Genomic DNA, 18,848 nt, shown 5'->3' on the forward strand with positions numbered 1-18,848 from the left:
TTGACTTCTTAGTCGTTAGAGAACATGAGCGGTGAAGGGATGATGCAGTACTGGTGGAATAAACGGGCGGTTGGGCAAGGGAGAACCTTCAGAAAACCCAACCACGAATAATAATACAATTGCCTTTTTTTTTAAATTATAATATTTAGGTGGAGTTTATTTTTGTATATCTGTAACAAAAATCGGAAGTAGTTCAGGAGTTTAAAAACCTTTATTTATTTTTTTAATTTGCAAGAACATGTATTACACTAAGGCAATTACAGGATGAATACAATCATCCCGGCTTCGTTTGTTTACTTGGGGCTAGCTCAGCTGGTGACGTAGGCCGTGTGAGTGAGTACGGACTCGCGCTTTCAGGATAGCCTGCAAAAGCGAGGCCGTAACAGTGGGTTATATATGGGCGGCTGTGCTAGATGGAGGACATTCACCTTGGGATGTCGCAAACTGGGACAAGATTGCGCGCCGCCTGAGGGGGGGAGAAGGAAGGGGAGGGGAGACTAGGACATTGGCACCGGCGGGGAAGTGTAGCCTCGCGCGCAGGCGCTGCCCCCTCCACTCCCGACACTTCGTCGTCCACGGCCACAGCGCGGGGTAATCGGGTCACCGGCGCCCCGCGCGCGAGGCTAGGGCATTGGCTCCGACCGCCTTTTTTGAGGTTACCGACGGCGGTGCGGCCGTGTGCAGTGAAGAAACCCCAGGCGGGATGTGACGTCACTCGTTCGCCCGGAGGCCCGCACCATTCTCAACACCGTGGCTGGCCCGATATATATATATATATATATATATATATATATATATATATAATATCCTGCCCCTCGGCGATGGACTCCATGCGTTCTAACAAAAAAATTACGTTCTGGAAGCACTACAGTTTGAATAAGTGATTCGGTTTGATATCCGCGAATTCTAATTCGAAACTTAGCCTTGAATAATTTGCTAAAAGTCAGTCATTACTATATCTGAAGAAGTGTTAGGGTTCCTGACGGAGTGGATGATGCAAGAAGCGATCCTTCGACAAAAGGAGAAAGTTGTCTTTTAAGGCTTGGACGTGTTGTTTTCACTTTCAGGACGCCGCAACTTGCACTATCGCGGGCACCACACTTTCTACCTGCGTTCTCATCAATCCGCGACTCCATGCTCCGTCTCACACACAATGTTGGATACTTCATTTTCTTGTCATTACTATTATTCGAGGGCTTTTCCTGAGAATTTATAACATAGCTCTCTATCATTTTATGTTACGTCTTAAATGTTCTCAACCAATAGTTACTAAATATTATCAAATAGCGGTAAAGAGTCATGCAACTGTTTATAGCTACTATCGATACTATCGCTTGCGTGACCTTTTCAACTCGACAATAACTTTAAGTAAATATCTAGGGAAGAAAATATGTGACCCAACAACAAATGCAAGCGTATACTTCGGTTCGTGTCTGTTTGCGAAGATTCAGCTTTGTAATGGTTCAGAAAATATATCTAATTTTTTTTTAGATCACATAATATACAATTACTAGCTACAGTACCCGGCATTTCCCGGGCTTAACATAGGGTGATTGATATATAGTGCCTAACAACATTTTAAGACCACAGGCTTATTTAAAATAAAATCACGGTAGTTTTTTTTTAAGTTTTTAGTTATCATTTCATGAATATTTTGTGTAGCTACTATACTCAGCTCGCGCATTAAAATATATGTAAGTTACGAATGCAAAATAATTTCACTACCAGTTATGAATATAAACATTATGGTCAATATGAAAATTACAGTTTTTGAAAATAAATTAAATTTGGTTTACGATAGAAGTTCCTAGTAAGTGTGATGTAAGGTTGGTAGCCATAAAATACAAACCAATTGCTGTATAAGAAATTCAAAACAGATGATCTAGTAAAAAAAAAAGTTTCCCGTACTCTTACGTGTGTAAATTAGGTACACATGATTTGATGGCTTCAGGCAGCTGGAAGCCGATCGAGATATTATACGCAATTCATTTCCATAGAATTGTAAACTATTTGTTTGATAATTTAAAATGCCAGTTTTTAAGTGATAATGTATTATTTAATTTATTAATTTTTAAATAATAAATAAATATAACGCGTTAAAATGGTCTCCTAGAATTAGAGTTTAATATAAGTAATATTTAAGAGTATTGTTTTTAACACTCACGTCCCATTTAAAAGCTGCGAATAACGAAGGATATGCTTGAAGATTTTAAAAGCACCAGGTTAATATTCGAAAATATATTTTTAATTGATTTACATTAATTATACCTGCATCGCGGTAAAAACCTGTTATACATGTGATACACTAGGTAAAACGCTTACGCCGAGTTGTTAGGGCCAAATCTTGCTCTAAGTACACTTAAAGCTGCCACATTAAGCAAGATGTCAGTGCTAACGTGAAAATGTAATAAATTGATACAATCCACAATAATTATGTAACACAAGTTAATTCGACCAATAACCATATTTAAAAAAAATTCGTCTTATAGATATGCAAGGAAGGAATGCAGTGTGAAAGAAGCATCTAATAAAAACTTGCAGTGGTAGGTGTACACGTGACGTAACAAACACGTCACTCGGCTCATTAAAGATGTCTGTTACAAAACACCGTCGGAACTGCAGGCTTGCCAACTGCTTTGCTAATGGAATGACATCACAAAGCGACATGGACACTCCTACACGTGACTGAGACTTTCCTGAGAAACTCGTTCCCTGTATTTTATGACACAGTTCGCAGCGTTTCCGTTTACTGATAACACAGTTTCAATAGTTTCTAATAATACCAATATCGCAGCTTCGTGTCCAATTTTCACAGACTGAAATAATAATAAAAAATAAAAATTTATAATATTTGCAACTCCCAGTCCTCTACGAAGCGAAAGTAACTGTTTGAACGACCCACACGTTGCGTCCTCGTATCTATTTTTTAAACGTAGAAAAATGCAATATCATTAATCAACTTATTTTATTGATGGATAGTAATATTATAAAAAAATCCCGCTGAGAACAGATCGCATTTCCCGAAACTTTACAGTTGAAACGTTTGTGTTAAACTTTGCTAATAAAACCTTTGGTGCCTGTACATTCATTGAGCTCTATGTTTTCTAAAGCAAACAAAAAACAAAACTCAATGGCGCCAGTACAATATTCATATACAAATTCATTTACAATATTCATAAAGTAAATTTTTTTTATTTCATTTTGAAATTTATCATATACTAAAAGTCCAAAACTTCTTTAGACTAAAAAAAAAAATCACTATTGAAAATTTTTAATTAGCTAATAATAGAAATTCTACAGCTAAACCAAAAATATAGCAATTAATTTTAATTTCCAAATATAATTTTATCACCTTATCCAATTTTTTTTATTAGAAATAAAACGGTGGTTCGTAATTTAATACAAACATAATTTTGCAAATGTTATTTTAGATAGAAAATAAAGATAATTAAAGAACACATCTCTGCAGTATGAAAAATTGCGAGAGTGACAATTTTTGTTAACTAAACATGCTAATTAGAGACAATGCATGTATAATTATTTATTAAATAAAAAAAAAAACAATTTCTGTCTCATAAATATCAATGGGCTATGTATTACGGAAAGAAGAAAATAGTGTCGCGGCAACACCTATTTTGGTACCTGCAACTGTAAACAAAATTGACAAAGCTATATATGTTTCTACAAAAACCACTAGAAATTCAGCCTATAAAATAGCGCCACCAAATTCATTCCAAGTTAAACCCTAAAGTCAATGTTTTTGAAACCGTCACGTATAAAATGTGACGTGTTTTTTTCTTTCTTTCATAAAATGACTACACCTTATTTAAACTTATTTACTGCTGGCTACAGCAGCGGCCACCAATCCGGATTTAAATGTTCGATGGTTATGCGTTCAAAAATTTGATTCGCCATGAACGTTAACAGGACCGTCGCGATAATTGTGTTAGGAACACTTAAGCCCTTGGTATTTTTCACCGTGAACTAATAAAAAAAAAGTTTTCGAGTGAGACATAGTTTTTTTTTTTTTTTTCCCCGCTTCATCCCTTCAAGGTTGGCTCCGGTGCTGCTGGAGACGAACGTGAACGCAGCGTGGTGTGTAATACAGGAAGAGGGGGCAAGCGGAGAGGCCAGAGTAAACAGCTGAAGAGAGAGAGAGAGAGAGAGATTGAATGCTAAAGGGGGGAGGAAAAAGGGGAGAAAATGGCACGCAGCGGCGCGGCGCGGCCCAGATACGGCGGCGAGAGCAACGACCGGCCGTGAGACGGCGCCTCGCAACCCGCGGCCCGCGACCCACCATCAGCCCTGAACAGCGAGCCGCTAGCCAGCCCTAAACCTAGCGCAACTCCCCAATCCCACGAACGAGTGCGCTTTTGCGACAGGTATTTGTTTTTTTTTTACAGCTGAACGTTCTTACATATCTGTTTCTGAGAAAATATATGTTTGGCTAGCCTGTAGTTCTTAGGGAAACAAAAGTAATTTGTGTAATTTAATGGAATAATCTGTCTACAACAACTGAAAGCGTAAAGAGTGACCCGAAAGACGCCATATTTGTTTCAAAAAGTTTTTAGTCCAATACAATTTGTCAAATGCCTGATGTTATTGGTGACTTCTCTGTGAGGTAATTGACGTTTCTTTAAAAACAAAAATTTTCGGGAATGACTTCAATTGTAAAAATATTGTATAGAGACGAAATCTCTGCTTCAACAAAGGAATATTTTTTTTACTATTAAACATTAAAAAAAATTGTTATATCATGAAAACTTTTCCAAACTAATATGGCTAACTTTGTTTCTTGTATCTTCCCTTTCAAAAAAAAAGTGCACTTGTTTATGGGAAAGACCATGAATGCCCACCCAGAGAATTCTCGAGACTCGCGATTCACGAAAGTCATCGAAGACGACGCTAACGAAAGAATATTTGGACAATAATGGCGTCGAAAACCTCCAAACAAAACATTATCTGATAGCCCACGGGTCGCGAGTCGTCTGCCTGTACGAGTAGCAGTTGGTGGGGTACTGTCCGTTAGTTTCGGTGATAAATAACGAGACAGACGGGTTCTTCGAACTCGATCGTTGTAACAAAAGAACAGTGGCGGTGTCGAACACAAAAGAATAGCAGCACTCCATCGTGGTAAATATTTTCTCGAATCGCCTTCGAAGATTTGGAATACACAATGAAACTAACTCGCCTACAGATCAAAGAAAATTGAAGCATTGTGATGTTCGCATCGATATTACCAATATGTGAAACGTTTACGATAATTCAAATTGTCGGCGCTGTTTTCCTCTTTTCTTCAGGATCCTGCTTTACATATAGCGATCGTCGAATCCGTATCGATATGGCCGGCACAACTTGCGCCAGAAGGTAGCATCTTTGGAACAACTACTTACCATGATCACTTCACGGCTTACCTATTGCTTCGATCTGTGCGTGAATGTGTGAGTGGCTGGTTTTAAAGCCATAGGACTATACTTATTATGTTGTTTCGGAAACACAGGTACTTTTTTAAAGTGTTAATTACTTTCTAACACATGTATGCCTATGCTTAATTTTTAGGTTAACTTTTCGGTTATATTTTGTAATAGTTACCTCTCAACTTCGAACATTTAGTTAAAGCTTAATTTTGCTTTATATCCTATTACCTACTTTATCATTTATATGTTTATGTTGTGCTTATTTTTGTGAAATTTCCCTCGTGTAACAGCAGAAAATGTGGTTAAGTGTTAGAAAACGACGCCAGTAGTAACGACGATAGTAAGTAAATAAATAAATAAATAAATAAATAAATAATATCATAGTGGCTTCAGGCGTGCACCACCCGGAATCCAAACCCAGGATACGCGAAAGTGCTTCAGCTACCGCGATGACATATTCTCTCTCTCTCTCTATTTGTATATAACTATAAGGGCTGTCCCCTCGTTGATAGAGCCAGGAGCTAAAGAAAAGATCAGGCTCGTTTTCAGAGGAAAAAAAAAATGTTTTCCGAGACAACGCTCCTTTATCCAGTCGAGGTTGTGATCAGAAAGGGAGGCGGGACTTCGACCTCTCAAGCCTCCCCATCACGGCAGATCCTTTGGGAATTTCGCGTGACATTGGGGATGTAAGGGCGACCCCGCCGCGTCAAAGGATTTCTTCCGTTGATTTAAGTGACGAGGGAAGGGGAAAGAGGCCTCGTGCAGCTCCAGTGGACGGATCACTTTTCCTCTCCGGAAGAAAGCGGTCCTGAGAGACCGAGAGAAGTAAAAGTCCCGCCGCGGAAAGTGAAATTGCTTTTCCCTTCTCGCGGCGAGAGTGACACGGACGAGGCTATACCAGGGGGAGGGGTGAAAAGGGGGGGGGGGGGTCGTGGCAGTTGGGCCAGTTGCACTCGTGTCGGCGGCATCCCATCTTGCCCCAGTTGCCACACGCGAGGTGAACGCACCCGGCCGCCTCCCCCTCCCTTCACCCCCAACCTCCTACACTCTCTCCTCGGTGACTCCCGTGACCCGCTTTCCTCACTCGCCGCGATACATTATCTAATCAAGTGGGCGCTGAGACAGCGACGGACGAACGAGAGGAAGAGGAGGTGGCGATGGGAGGGAGGAATGAGAGAGAGAGAGAGAGAGAGAGAGAAAGAGAGAGACAGCGAGAGACCGAGGAAGGCCAGGCCGCCGGGGCAATGCCCCTAGCCTCTCGCGCGGGTACCAGTGACCCACATCTGCCCGGCGCGTTACCAACTTAACGGCGGCTGAAAGTGAAAACTGGCTGGCGGCTCGCGCGCGCGTTAAGGCTGCTCGGAAGCTTCCACGCGGGATTCAGGCCCGTCAGTACACTTCTAACACAACTTTCCGCCTTTAAACTGAGAATAACGTACGGTTACAAAAACTAAAATTCGGTACCAACAACCCATGAAGACGTTTAGTGATAGTAATGCTGTGGGTTACTGGAAAGCCTTTTAACTGTTCCTGAAATACACGGAACTGCTATAAACCATGAGTTATAATATTTTGTATGTGGATCATTATGTTGGTGGTACTGAAGTTTGGCACATAATGCTTTATAAACATATTACGGAATTATTCTTTGTTATTTCTCTGTTAATTTAATTCACTTAAGTCATATTTAAATAAACTAGGCTTAATAATGATTAAATATAATTATAATCCTAAACGGAAAGATTAATGCAACGAACTTCATTTCAAAAAATTCCCAAAGGAATTTGTATAACGAAAAAACGATGTAAAGCTTAGCTCGCACAATGCATCAAATATCAAGACTGACTTGATTACTGTTTTGGGCAAGTCATAATTTGCCTTCGACGCGTTAAATAAAACAATGACGTTCTGATTGATTTCGTGACCATCACTCAACTTTAGTGGGAAAACACCATGCATTGTAAATGTGCATGTAAGACCTACTTACGCACACATTTAAGCTTATTATTATTATTATTTCAAGCCCGAGCAGAAAATTGATTTGTTGAAACACAAATGCTTTCGTCAACACACTCAAGAGAACTCCATCGATAAACAAAGCGTTTACACAGTTGCGTTTCATTATTGCTGCAGTCAAACCACAGTGCATGCAACACTACAAAATAATTTACAGAGCTTTAAAATCTATAGTTGTGAACTAAGTCAACATGCAAGCATTATTGTAAACAAACGTCTTGAAAGGAAAATACCATTACAAACTAAAATAAATGTCATCTAAACTTTCATATTGAAAGTGAAAAACAAACATGCTTTTTATCACGGCAAATTTACTTTTAAATTAAGCAAGGATTTTTTTTTTCAAATGGTAATTATGTGCAGTAATGATTTTCGTACCTGCAAGAACTCTCCCAAGAAGGTTTTTGGTATCCTGCGACAGACATGGGTCCATGTCATCCGCACAGTTCGCATCTTGCTTGAAGTCCTTCACCGTCATCCTGATACGAGGCGAAGTTTTATCCAACAACATCCAACCAACTGACGTACACTCGATACGTAAACAAAGACGATAAGTAAACCGAACCTCCTCCTCCTCCACCACCTACAACCCCTCCTTCAGTTTTTTTTTTTTCCTCTCTTCTATTATCACAGAGCTGAAGCGCGGCGTACGCGCGGCACTCACGTGGCGCGACAGAACTGCCTCGCCACGTCTACACGGAACGTCGGCGCCCGACTGCCCTGCTCTTCATGGATGCAGACACGCGCGGACGTAAAAGGACGCGGGGTAGCACGTGCCAAAGCGCTCGGCACCGGACACGTAAACAGACAAGGCGGGCGGGCCGGACTAGCGTTTGAAAACTCTTTCCTCGTGGCGGGGCGGCCCGGAGCCGCGCGGAGCTGCCGCCGCGAGCGCTGCCGTCGCTTCCCCCCAGCCAGGTTGGCCAACCCCCACTCCTCGCGCCGACCAGGGGAAAGTGCGGCCCGTAACAGCTGGCTGGGAGCGCGCGCCTTGGGTGAAGAAGGAAAAAAAAAAAGAACCATGGCCGCCTCAGCGCGCTGACCCACTAACTTACTTCCCGGCCACCGGGGTTCGCTGAACCCCCGGCTCGCTCGCTCCATTCTCTCCGCTCGCGCCGCGGCTATTGTTGCGAGAGTCGGAGACGCTCGCCCGCCACGAACTTTTACTTTCGGCGAGCAAAGCAAACCCCTCCCCCCCCCCACTCCTCTTCACAAGCGGATGACACCACGCCACAACTTTCACGGCGGAAAAATCTCTTTCGCTTTTACCCTCCCACAACGCCAGCTGAATTTATTTTTTTAAAAAAAGGGGGGTGTGGAGGCACACACACATTGAAACGTATAATAAAGGGCATAAATCTGCAGGATTCGCCGGGGATGATCATGACCCAGTGGTTGGGCAAGGAGGGGGGGGGGGGGGCATGTGCGACCCAACAGTATTGCGCGTAGGTAAAACCATGACTCAGTTTTCACTAAATTTATGTGAAGGAATTTTCAATACTAGCTTACTCCCCCCCCCCCGCCCCCCCCCCACACACACAAACCCCCTCTAAGGCATCTGTGCCAATGCGTGTGATCCTGGGGCGTAACCAGGGGGGGGGGAGGGGTTATAGGGGTTCAACCCCCCCCCCCTTAGCACCAAATCTTTATTTAATTTCTTATTCATCACTCAAACAAATTTCATATTAAAATGAATAAAAATTTTACCATTATAATATTTAAATTTAGGTACCGAAAACTGCTAAAATAGCACTATTTTACACCTTAAAATCCAAATTTTCCCGGGGGAGGACCCCCGGACCACCCGCTTTAGTACGGGGGGGGGGGGGGGCGGCATGCTTCTTACCACCCCCCATACACAAATCCTGGCTACGCCACTGGTGTGATAAACCTCGGGATCTATGCCGATGATGGTATGCATTCTAGCCTCTCGCCATATAAACAAACTCGAAATTTTTTTTTTTCAGGTGTCTATATGTAATCATGCAGACGTGGCCACCCTGAAAGGTCCCCCCCGCGGCGACGTGTGGCAAGCACGGGACGGACCCGCGGACGCAACGCGCGCTGATTGGCCGAGCCCCGGCTTCCCCACCGCGGCAATTGGCACGTGTTGCCTCACGCGCCGGCAGGGCTGCCCGCCCCCCGGCGGCGAGTTGAGACACACCCCGGCTGCAGCGCGGCTCTTCCCACACAATCCGCGTCCCCTCGCGCGACCCAGTGTCAACGTACGCACCGCCCGGGTCTCGCAGCTTGTCTCATGCCTGACGGGTTCCTGTGGCCGAGTCCTTCTGCTGCGGGGGAAGCAGGGTGGCCCGAGCCTCTCCGGAATTAGGGGGGAAAAAAAATTGGTTGTCTGTAAAGTCGGTTTACTTACGATAGTTTAACGTGACAACGTCATAACAAAACATTAATGAAATGATTGCATACTTTTATGAATATAATTGAATCATTTTTATTGAATTATCACTATTTTGTATGGATACAAAGAAGGAGTGAAATTAAATCTACAAATTAATTGATAAATTTACTTTTATTTGCACTCATTAATTCAAATATGTTTATTACTTTAACGAAGAGATTATTTTAACTATAACATTTCTAAGCATGTTTGCTATTTAACTTCTTCCAATCTGTGTTATTCTGTTAAGGATGGGACGATGATAGGAAAAGTAGGAAACGAATGGGAGTGTTTCAAGTTTAATGTGCCTCGAAAAAGTCAAATCGATGGTTGTTCCAATCGAGTGGAAGAGAGATAGATGCGGCGCAAGCGTACAATGCACGTAACGGGTCACAGCGTAACGGGAAAATGTGCGTAACGGGACAATGTGTTTAACTGGACACTTTTTCGTGCGTGCAGCCGGCGTTCATCGATTTATTAGACGTTGTCACGTCAATAGTACGTGTAACTCAGTACACGTGATAGAAGTGAAACTTATTTGGCAATTCAAACCTCGACTCGTAAATATATCATAAGAGGTAAAACAGCACAGAGAGAGAGAGAGAGAGAGAGAGAGAGAGAGAGAGAAAGAAAGAAAACAATTGTATAAATAAACATTAATAAACAAAATTATTACTCACTTCAAAATAACTGCTCTGGATAACAATAATTGTTGATACATCAATAATAATCATTACTTAATAAATATTACCCACTGTTGTATTAATCACACCATTAAGAATAACTGTGCTTGTTACTGTTTCTTCAACCAATTCTGCCATTTGGAACACGTCATAACTCTCAAAGAAATATGAAATTATAACAGGTAGCGTTATCTATGCGGGATATGCAGGGACTGTCTACACAGCGCTCTCTACGCTGCTGGTTGAACAAGGAGTAACGCGAGCGCGCTGGTAGCCAATATGAAATTCAAGGCATTCACAGATGACTTTATATCTATTTTCTGAAACAAGCGCATGCGCAAACTATCTGTCTTATTCTTTCATTCATCTATCGCTTCGGTTCTATTTATTTTGCAGGCGACGAATCATCGCAAAAAGAGGAGAACTAAAAAGAGCCTAGAAACGTATATAGCATAGTGCTCTCTTTATATCCTTTGGCCAAGTACCTATTCTCTATTTCGCGTCAGAAAAGTTTCACAACAGTGTTTCACGAAAATGTAACATTAAAATTCGGCCTTGAAATTTTACTCTCATCGGGCCTAAAACTTTCAGTTAAAAAAAAAAAAAAAAAAATAGCGCGTCTAACTCAGTAAACATGATGGAAGTGAAAATTCTTTGGTAATTAAAACCTCGACTCGTAACATGCTCTCTTTATATCACTTTGGCGTCAGAAACGTTCTAAAACAATGTTTCACGAAAACGTTACAATAAAATTCGGCCTTGAATTTTTTCTTCCATCGCGCCCAAATAAGTTTCACTTCAAAAAAATCTCCCTTTTGCGGTTCTGCTTGCGCGCTTGCAAAATCGAAACTGTAAAAACCGGAATGATAAACGTAATAGACCCCCCCCCCCCCCCACCCCTAGGAATCCTACAGCCAGCCTTCTGCCACTGTTGTTTATGTCAACGGTGATAATAGACAACTTCATGTGGTTCGTGAATGAACATCACGTGATGATTTACTAGTGAAAGTTGGGAAATGTATTACATGATACACAGGGCCAAGTATGTTTCGCGAAATAATCTGATCGCTCAATCAAGACTGCTAGCGATTTGCTCCCTTGTAATTGGCGGCTGTCTGCAAGAGAAGTCACCGCCCCTATTTTTGGCTGGGCCATTCAGGACGTGTTCGCTTGCTGTGCTGACAGTAGACACGTAGCTGAAATAAAAAAAAACGGTAAAACCACGAAACACACATACAATGCTACAAAAATTTTAACACACAGATGGTCTTGAAATCTTTTCGCGATAAGTATATGGCCCTAAACGACACAGACTTTACCAGTAGTATAGGAAAGTATTTCCGAGGACTGGCGCCGGCGCGTGGTGTGTGGCCGGTGGTGTCGACCGCCATCTTGGATTGTGACGTCACGGCGGCCATCTTGGATGGTTGTGACCTTGACCTTGACCTTTGACCTTGACCTTGAATTTGATCCTCAAAATGTGTCAAAATCCGCCAAAATTGGGCAAAATTTGCCCAAAATTCCTCAAAAATCGCCAAAATTTCAATTTCTGTGAAAAAAAATTCCGCCAAAAATTCGCAAAAAATTCCTCAATTCGAAAATCAGGATTTCGAAAATCCTCAAAAGTCGTTTTGCCCTAGAAAGAACCCTAATTCCTAAAACTGGCTTAAAACTCCTAAGAGATAGCCGCTTATAAGCCATTTCTAGGAATAAGGATACCATGACCGCCATCTTGGATTATGTCGTCACCGATGCATTTTTCGTTACGGCCGCCATCTTTAACTTTTTTATTTATTATCCGATTTTAATAAAATATTTTTTAAAAATTATAAAAAAAATTAAATAATAAAATTTTAATAAAACATTTATAAAAAACAAACATTAACGGCACGGAGTTCGGAGTCCTCGGTTCGAACCCGGTGAGGGCAAAAAAAATTAAAAATGGCGACAGGCTCCTTCCTTAATGGTGGCTGCAGGCAGACTGACTCCCACCACTTTTCTTAAAGCAGATATATCGTCACCTAGTATGACGTCATGTCCGCCATCTTGTCTTCGTTACTGGAGACCACCATCTTGTTTTCGTCGGCGAGAGTGCGCTGACGCCATGTTAGTTTAGTTCTTATCCGCTAGAGTGCAGTAATCATTTATTACTAAGGTGCCCGCCATCTTGAAATTTGGACGTCATATTGAAAATCCGTAATTATTTAGCTAGAAATTCGGGAAAAATTTCTAAATTCGTTAAATAAATCACTCATTAATTTACATATTGATTCGATCCGCTCCTGTCCTTGGTTCGATACTTGATCGATGCAATAATGTTTAATTTTATGTAAAAAATAATAATTTCAATAAACCATGTTCAACATTCGTAAAGAGACTCTAAATCCTCTACGACCACCATCCTATCAGACATCAAGACCACCATATTGGAAATGCGTAATTTTAATGCTAGAGATCCGGGAAAAAGTTCAGAAATCATTAAATAAATTTCCGATCAATAAACTGATTAATTAGATCGACTAAGGTCCTTGGTACGATCCCAGGCCGATACAAAACAACTTTAATATTTTAAAAAAGCACCACTAAAGTGTAAGGTTCGAGGAATTAAACACCGCAAGTTCTTTTACAAACATAATATTTATTACATAATTTCTATTCTACTACAGGATCACTTACGAAAGCCAGCAATCTTATAATCATTTAGTTCCGCAGCGGTGTGAAATGACTAATTCTTAGCTCCAATCGGTTTATACTAGACAGAGTCCAGCCAGAACCTTTACAGACATAGTCCACCTCTTCTTGACAGAGTTTCTGGATACCGTTTTTAACAGTTTGCTTCACATCGTTAGAACTGTAAATTACTGCAGCCGATGTCTTGAATGCACACTTCTTCACTTTGTCATCGAACGGATATGGCTTTCCATATATACAGTCCAACCACAAGTTATATTTCAAAGGTCCGTTTGTTGCTAGATCATCAGTAAGCTGATTGATTATCTTCTGTCTGATATCGTCAAGAAAATTACAAATGTCCTTCGACTCACCGAACGTATTTAGATAATAGTAGTCTTTCAAAGTTCCACGAAATGCAGACTGCGCCAAGTAGAAGCCATTATCGTTCACTTGTAATGCTCCGAACACAGTCTTAGGTTTAGTTCCATGTTCAGACGTCATAACAATCGGTTGCTGGGCATCTGTTTTTTTGGTTGTACGCTTTCGTGTCTCCAATCTAAAGCAAGGAGCCGAAATGTCGGCAGGTAGTTCAGCAGTAGGAGCACAGACTCCACCTTTACATTTTTTCGCATGATGTCGCAAACTGTCAATTCGAGTAAACCATTTAAGGCACTCATCACATCGAAACTTCATGCGAGAAGGATTCTTCGTGCATTTGCTCCGCTCATGTCTTCGTGCATCATGGGAAAATGCGAACGACGTATCACAGTAGCTGCAAGGATACCGTGGTGATGAAGACGATCCTTTCAGACCCGATCCAGATACAGACGTTGCAACAGTAGTACCATTTCCAGGCATTCTCTTATGCACATCGATGCATCGTTGTTGCGCCGAAACCTTTACTTTCTGCCGCACAGCAGGACCTTTGCATGCCTTCATGTGCGTTTTCATATTATCTTTTCTGGCAAACTGCTTATGACATTTCTCACAAACAAACATTTTACGATATAGGTTCTTGGCACATTCGCTCCTCTCGTGTCGCCGGGCATTGCTGTTGTTTGAGAAAATCTTGTCGCAGTAACAGCACCGATGTTCGCTAGTTGTCAAATCAGCATCCATTGAAGTCTCCATCGAGGTCGTATCGTCGATCGTCGTGGTTTCCTGCACATCCAGCTCAGTAGTCATTAAGCTATCTTCTGCTGGTGGTATCACATCTGTTGAAATCTCCTCCAATGTCGACGTCGTCGTCGTTGCCAACGGGATCTGCTCCACCATTGTCGTCGCTGACGTCAAGGTTCCCGTAGACGATGGTACAACGTCCATCGAGTTCGGCGTTAAAGTCGGTAAAGATGCCATCGAGTTCTCAAGAACAGGTAATTACACGACTTATGCACCAGATGAAATAATCTAGGTGATCCTTACACCGTCGACGACAGTAACAAACTGAGCGACCTGCTGTCTAGGACTCGCTTATATACATGCACCGGATGGAATAATACGCAAGTCAAATCAAGAACCATTTACTATAATACTAGAGTCAAAACAACATTAAAAATATAAGGACCATCAACGAAAAGGCAGCACATTTGGAAGCACCGACAACGAAAAGGCAGCACATTTGGAAGCACCGACTACGAAAAGGCAGCACATTTGGAAGCACCGACTACGAAAAGGCAGCACATTTGGAAGCACCGACTACGAAAAGGCAGCACATTTGGAAGCACCGACTACGAAAAGGCAGCACATTTGGAAGCACCGACAACGAAAAGGCAGCACATTTGGAAGCACCGACAACGAAAAGGCAGCACATTTGGAAGCACCGACAACGAAAAGGCAGCACATTTGGAAGCACCGAAAACGAAAAGGCAGCACATTTGGAAGCACCGACAACGAAAAGGCAGCACATTTGGAAGCTCCATCAACAAAAAAAAAAAAGGCAAAAAGGAAGCACAAGTTACGAGATCTATATCTTAGTTAGAAATCAGAATACAAGAAATAAAAACATTAAATTCTTATAATTTAAATTATTTATTTTATTGCTTTACACTATACAAATGCAAGTAAAACAAGCCATTATTGTATGTAGCCAGCATTCCTCAGTTCCTTGAGTATGAAGGATATTTCTTTGATGCAAGAATAGTTTCCTGCACAAAGCGAACCACGTAGAAGTCTTAGCCGGTCAACCAATATGTTTGGATCTTTCCATGATGTGTAATCATTCTCTTCTACCACCATCTTCCTTGCACCTTTATAATTATTATGATCTCTGGTGTCTTCCGTTTTACCACCAACCGCAGGGTATCTTTCATGTTTGAGACGGTGATCATCACAAGCTTGATCAGATTTATTTAATATATCACGTCGTTTCCATCGTTTCGGTCTCAGGACACCGCCACATTCTTCAATCTTGGCAGCTTTAGGTGCTTCATCATAGTCTATGTCTTTGTAAACAGCCTCAGAGTCACTGTAACAATCACCGTAGAAGGAATCGTCTTCACCCAATTTACCGTAATAATTCGATGTTGATGATGTTGAAGTGTCTTCATCGTCTTCATGCTTCCTTTTTAGGAGTCCATCATTTTTACAAAGTAGGAAAGATCTACTTGAATTCGGCTGGAATATATTCTCACTTTTCACGTTAAGGATTCTTCCATTGTCTTCATTCTTCCGTAAATCATCAACCTCCTTCAATTTAAGTTCTTTGTCGAGATCGGAAGAGCCAAGAAAATTATTGTCGTAATGCAGATCACTCTTCCTTAGGCTAGTAGATTCATCGTTGTCCTCTAGCTTGTACGCAGGCTTGGCGCTACAAGTTCTGCCATGTCTTTTTAGGCTCTCTCTCCGCGTTAAAGACTTGCTACATCGAACACAACTTATCATATTGCGCAGTGGATTTTTAACACAGTCATTCTTCTCGTGTTGTCTTTTATTCTTTCTCAAGATAAACTCTTTACTGCAAAACTTACACCTATGTTCTTTCGATACAGCGTCAGATTCCGAATCGGAATTCATATTAGTTACTGAGACTAATGCCAGATACCAATTGAGTGTATTAAATTAGATCCAATACTTAAATAGAAATTTTTTCATATTTCATCAGCGAGAATTAATATATCTCATGCAAAAGTACTTTATGCATGTAGTTCTTCTTTTCAACAACAGATGTCGCCACATGTTGCTTGCAGGTAAATCATATTTAGTTTTTTTATGCGGGATGCGGGATGCTCACTAACGATCGCAAAAGAAGGATGGCTTCGCTAGACTCCAAGGAAAAGGAAGTATGTTGGTGCTCCACAGATGTCTCATGACGTAATATTAATTTGACTGAGTAATGATATTTTTTAATTCCACCTGATGAAAATATTGCAAGTTTTGATTTAGTAGCAGAAATTATCGAATTAAATGTAACTCCAAATAAAATGACATGTCTCATTAGACAAAAAAAAATCCATGCGGAGAGCGGTTTCTCAGAATAGTCAGAAACACTTGAAGAAACCACAGGATTGATTGCAAGAACACGGGAAAAACCATCAAAATATTGACAGGAATAATCAGGAGCACACGGAGAAAACCATCATAATATTGGCAAGAATAATCAGGAGCACACGGAGAAAACCATCATAATATTGACCAGATTAATCAGAAGTACTCGGAGAAAACCACTACATGTTTTCTTTGATATCATAAAATTACAGGAATAAATATTAAAAATAAAAATAAATTAATAAAAAAAAATTTAAAAAAAATTAAAAAAATTAAAAAAAATGCATAAACAGTTTCTGCTAGCTTGTAAACTTATCATTGTTGAGCAAAGATAGAGTTCTTGTACAAGCCAGAAACTGTTTATGCATTTTTTTTAATTTTTTTAATTTTTTTTAAATTTTTTTTATTAATTTATTTTTATTTTTAATATTTATTCCTGTAATTTTATGATATCAAAGAAAACATGTAGTGGTTTTCTCCGAGTACTTCTGATTAATCTGGTCAATATTATGATGGTTTTCTCCGTGTGCTCCTGATTATTCTTGCCAATATTATGATGGTTTTCTCCGTGTGCTCCTGATTATTCCTGTCAATATTTTGATGGTTTTTCCCGTGTTCTTGCAATCAATCCTGTGGTTTCTTCAAGTGTTTCTGACTATTCTGAGAAACCGCTCTCCGCATGGATTTTTTTTTGTCTAATGAGACATGTCATTTTATTTGGAGTTACATTTAATTCGATAATTTCTGCTACTAAATCAAAACTTGCAATATTTTCATCAGGTGGAATTAAAAAATATCATTACTCAGTCAAATTAATATTACGTCATGAGACATCTGTGGAGCACCAACATACTTCCTTTTCCTTGGAGTCTAGCGAAGCCATCCTTCTTTTGCGATCGTTAGTGAGCATCCCGCATCCCGCATAAAAAAACTAAATATGATTTACCTGCAAGCAACATGTGGCGACATCTGTTGTTGAAAAGCAGAACTACATGCATAAAGTACTTTTGCATGAGATATATTAATTCTCGCTGATGAAATATGAAAAAATTTCTATTTAAGTATTGGATCTAATTTAATACACTCAATTGGTATCTGGCATTAGTCTCAGTAACTAATATGAATTCCGATTCGGAATCTGACGCTGTATCGAAAGAACATAGGTGTAAGTTTTGCAGTAAAGAGTTTATCTTGAGAAAGAATAAAAGACAACACGAGAAGAATGACTGTGTTAAAAATCCACTGCGCAATATGATAAGTTGTGTTCGATGTAGCAAGTCTTTAACGCGGAGAGAGAGCCTAAAAAGACATGGCAGAACTTGTAGCGCCAAGCCTGCGTACAAGCTAGAGGACAACGATGAATCTACTAGCCTAAGGAAGAGTGATCTGCATTACGACAATAATTTTCTTGGCTCTTCCGATCTCGACAAAGAACTTAAATTGAAGGAGGTTGATGATTTACGGAAGAATGAAGACAATGGAAGAATCCTTAACGTGAAAAGTGAGAATATATTCCAGCCGAATTCAAGTAGATCTTTCCTACTTTGTAAAAATGATGGACTCCTAAAAAGGAAGCATGAAGACGATGAAGACACTTCAACATCATCAACATCGAATTATTACGGTAAATTGGGTGAAGACGATTCCTTCTACGGTGATTGTTACAGTGACTCTGAGGCTGTTTACAAAGACATAGACTATGATGAAGCACCTAAAGCTGCCAAGATTGAAGAATGTGGCGGTGTCCTGAGACCGAAACGATGGAAACGACGTGATATATTAAATAAATCTGATCAAGCTTGTGATGATCACCGTCTCAAACATGAAAGTTACCCTGCGGTTGGTGGTAAAACGGAAGACACCAGAGATCATAATAATTATAAAGGTGCAAGGAAGATGGTGGTAGAAGAGAATGATTACACATCATGGAAAGATCCAAACATATTGGTTGACCGGCTAAGACTTCTACGTGGTTCGCTTTGTGCAGGAAACTATTCTTGCATCAAAGAAATATCCTTCATACTCAAGGAACTGAGGAATGCTGGCTACATACAATAATGGCTTGTTTTACTTGCATTTGTATAGTGTAAAGCAATAAAATAAATAATTTAAATTATAAGAATTTAATGTTTTTATTTCTTGTATTCTGATTTCTAACTAAGATATAGATCTCGTAAC

The 18,848-nt window shown here is 40.5% G+C and overlaps 1 protein-coding gene across 2 annotated transcripts in view; it reads right to left on the reverse strand.

Moving 5' to 3' along the window:
* LOC134532983 (ecdysone-inducible protein E75) overlaps positions 1–18,848 on the reverse strand; it is a 247,832-nt gene that overhangs the window by 96,417 nt on the left and 132,567 nt on the right. The window contains exon 1 of one of the 2 annotated variants that reach the window (XM_063370081.1): positions 7,812–8,256. The exons of the other annotated variant lie outside the window; for it this stretch is intronic. Coding sequence (XP_063226151.1) covers positions 7,812–7,944 — 133 coding nt within the window. The 5' untranslated portion in view covers positions 7,945–8,256. Of the gene's footprint in view, positions 1–7,811; positions 8,257–18,848 lie in introns of those variants that run through there. 2 annotated transcript variants of the gene reach the window in all.

Source organism: Bacillus rossius, chromosome 6 (assembly GCF_032445375.1).
Source record: "Bacillus rossius redtenbacheri isolate Brsri chromosome 6, Brsri_v3, whole genome shotgun sequence".
Taxonomy (NCBI): Eukaryota; Metazoa; Arthropoda; class Insecta; order Phasmatodea; family Bacillidae; genus Bacillus; species Bacillus rossius.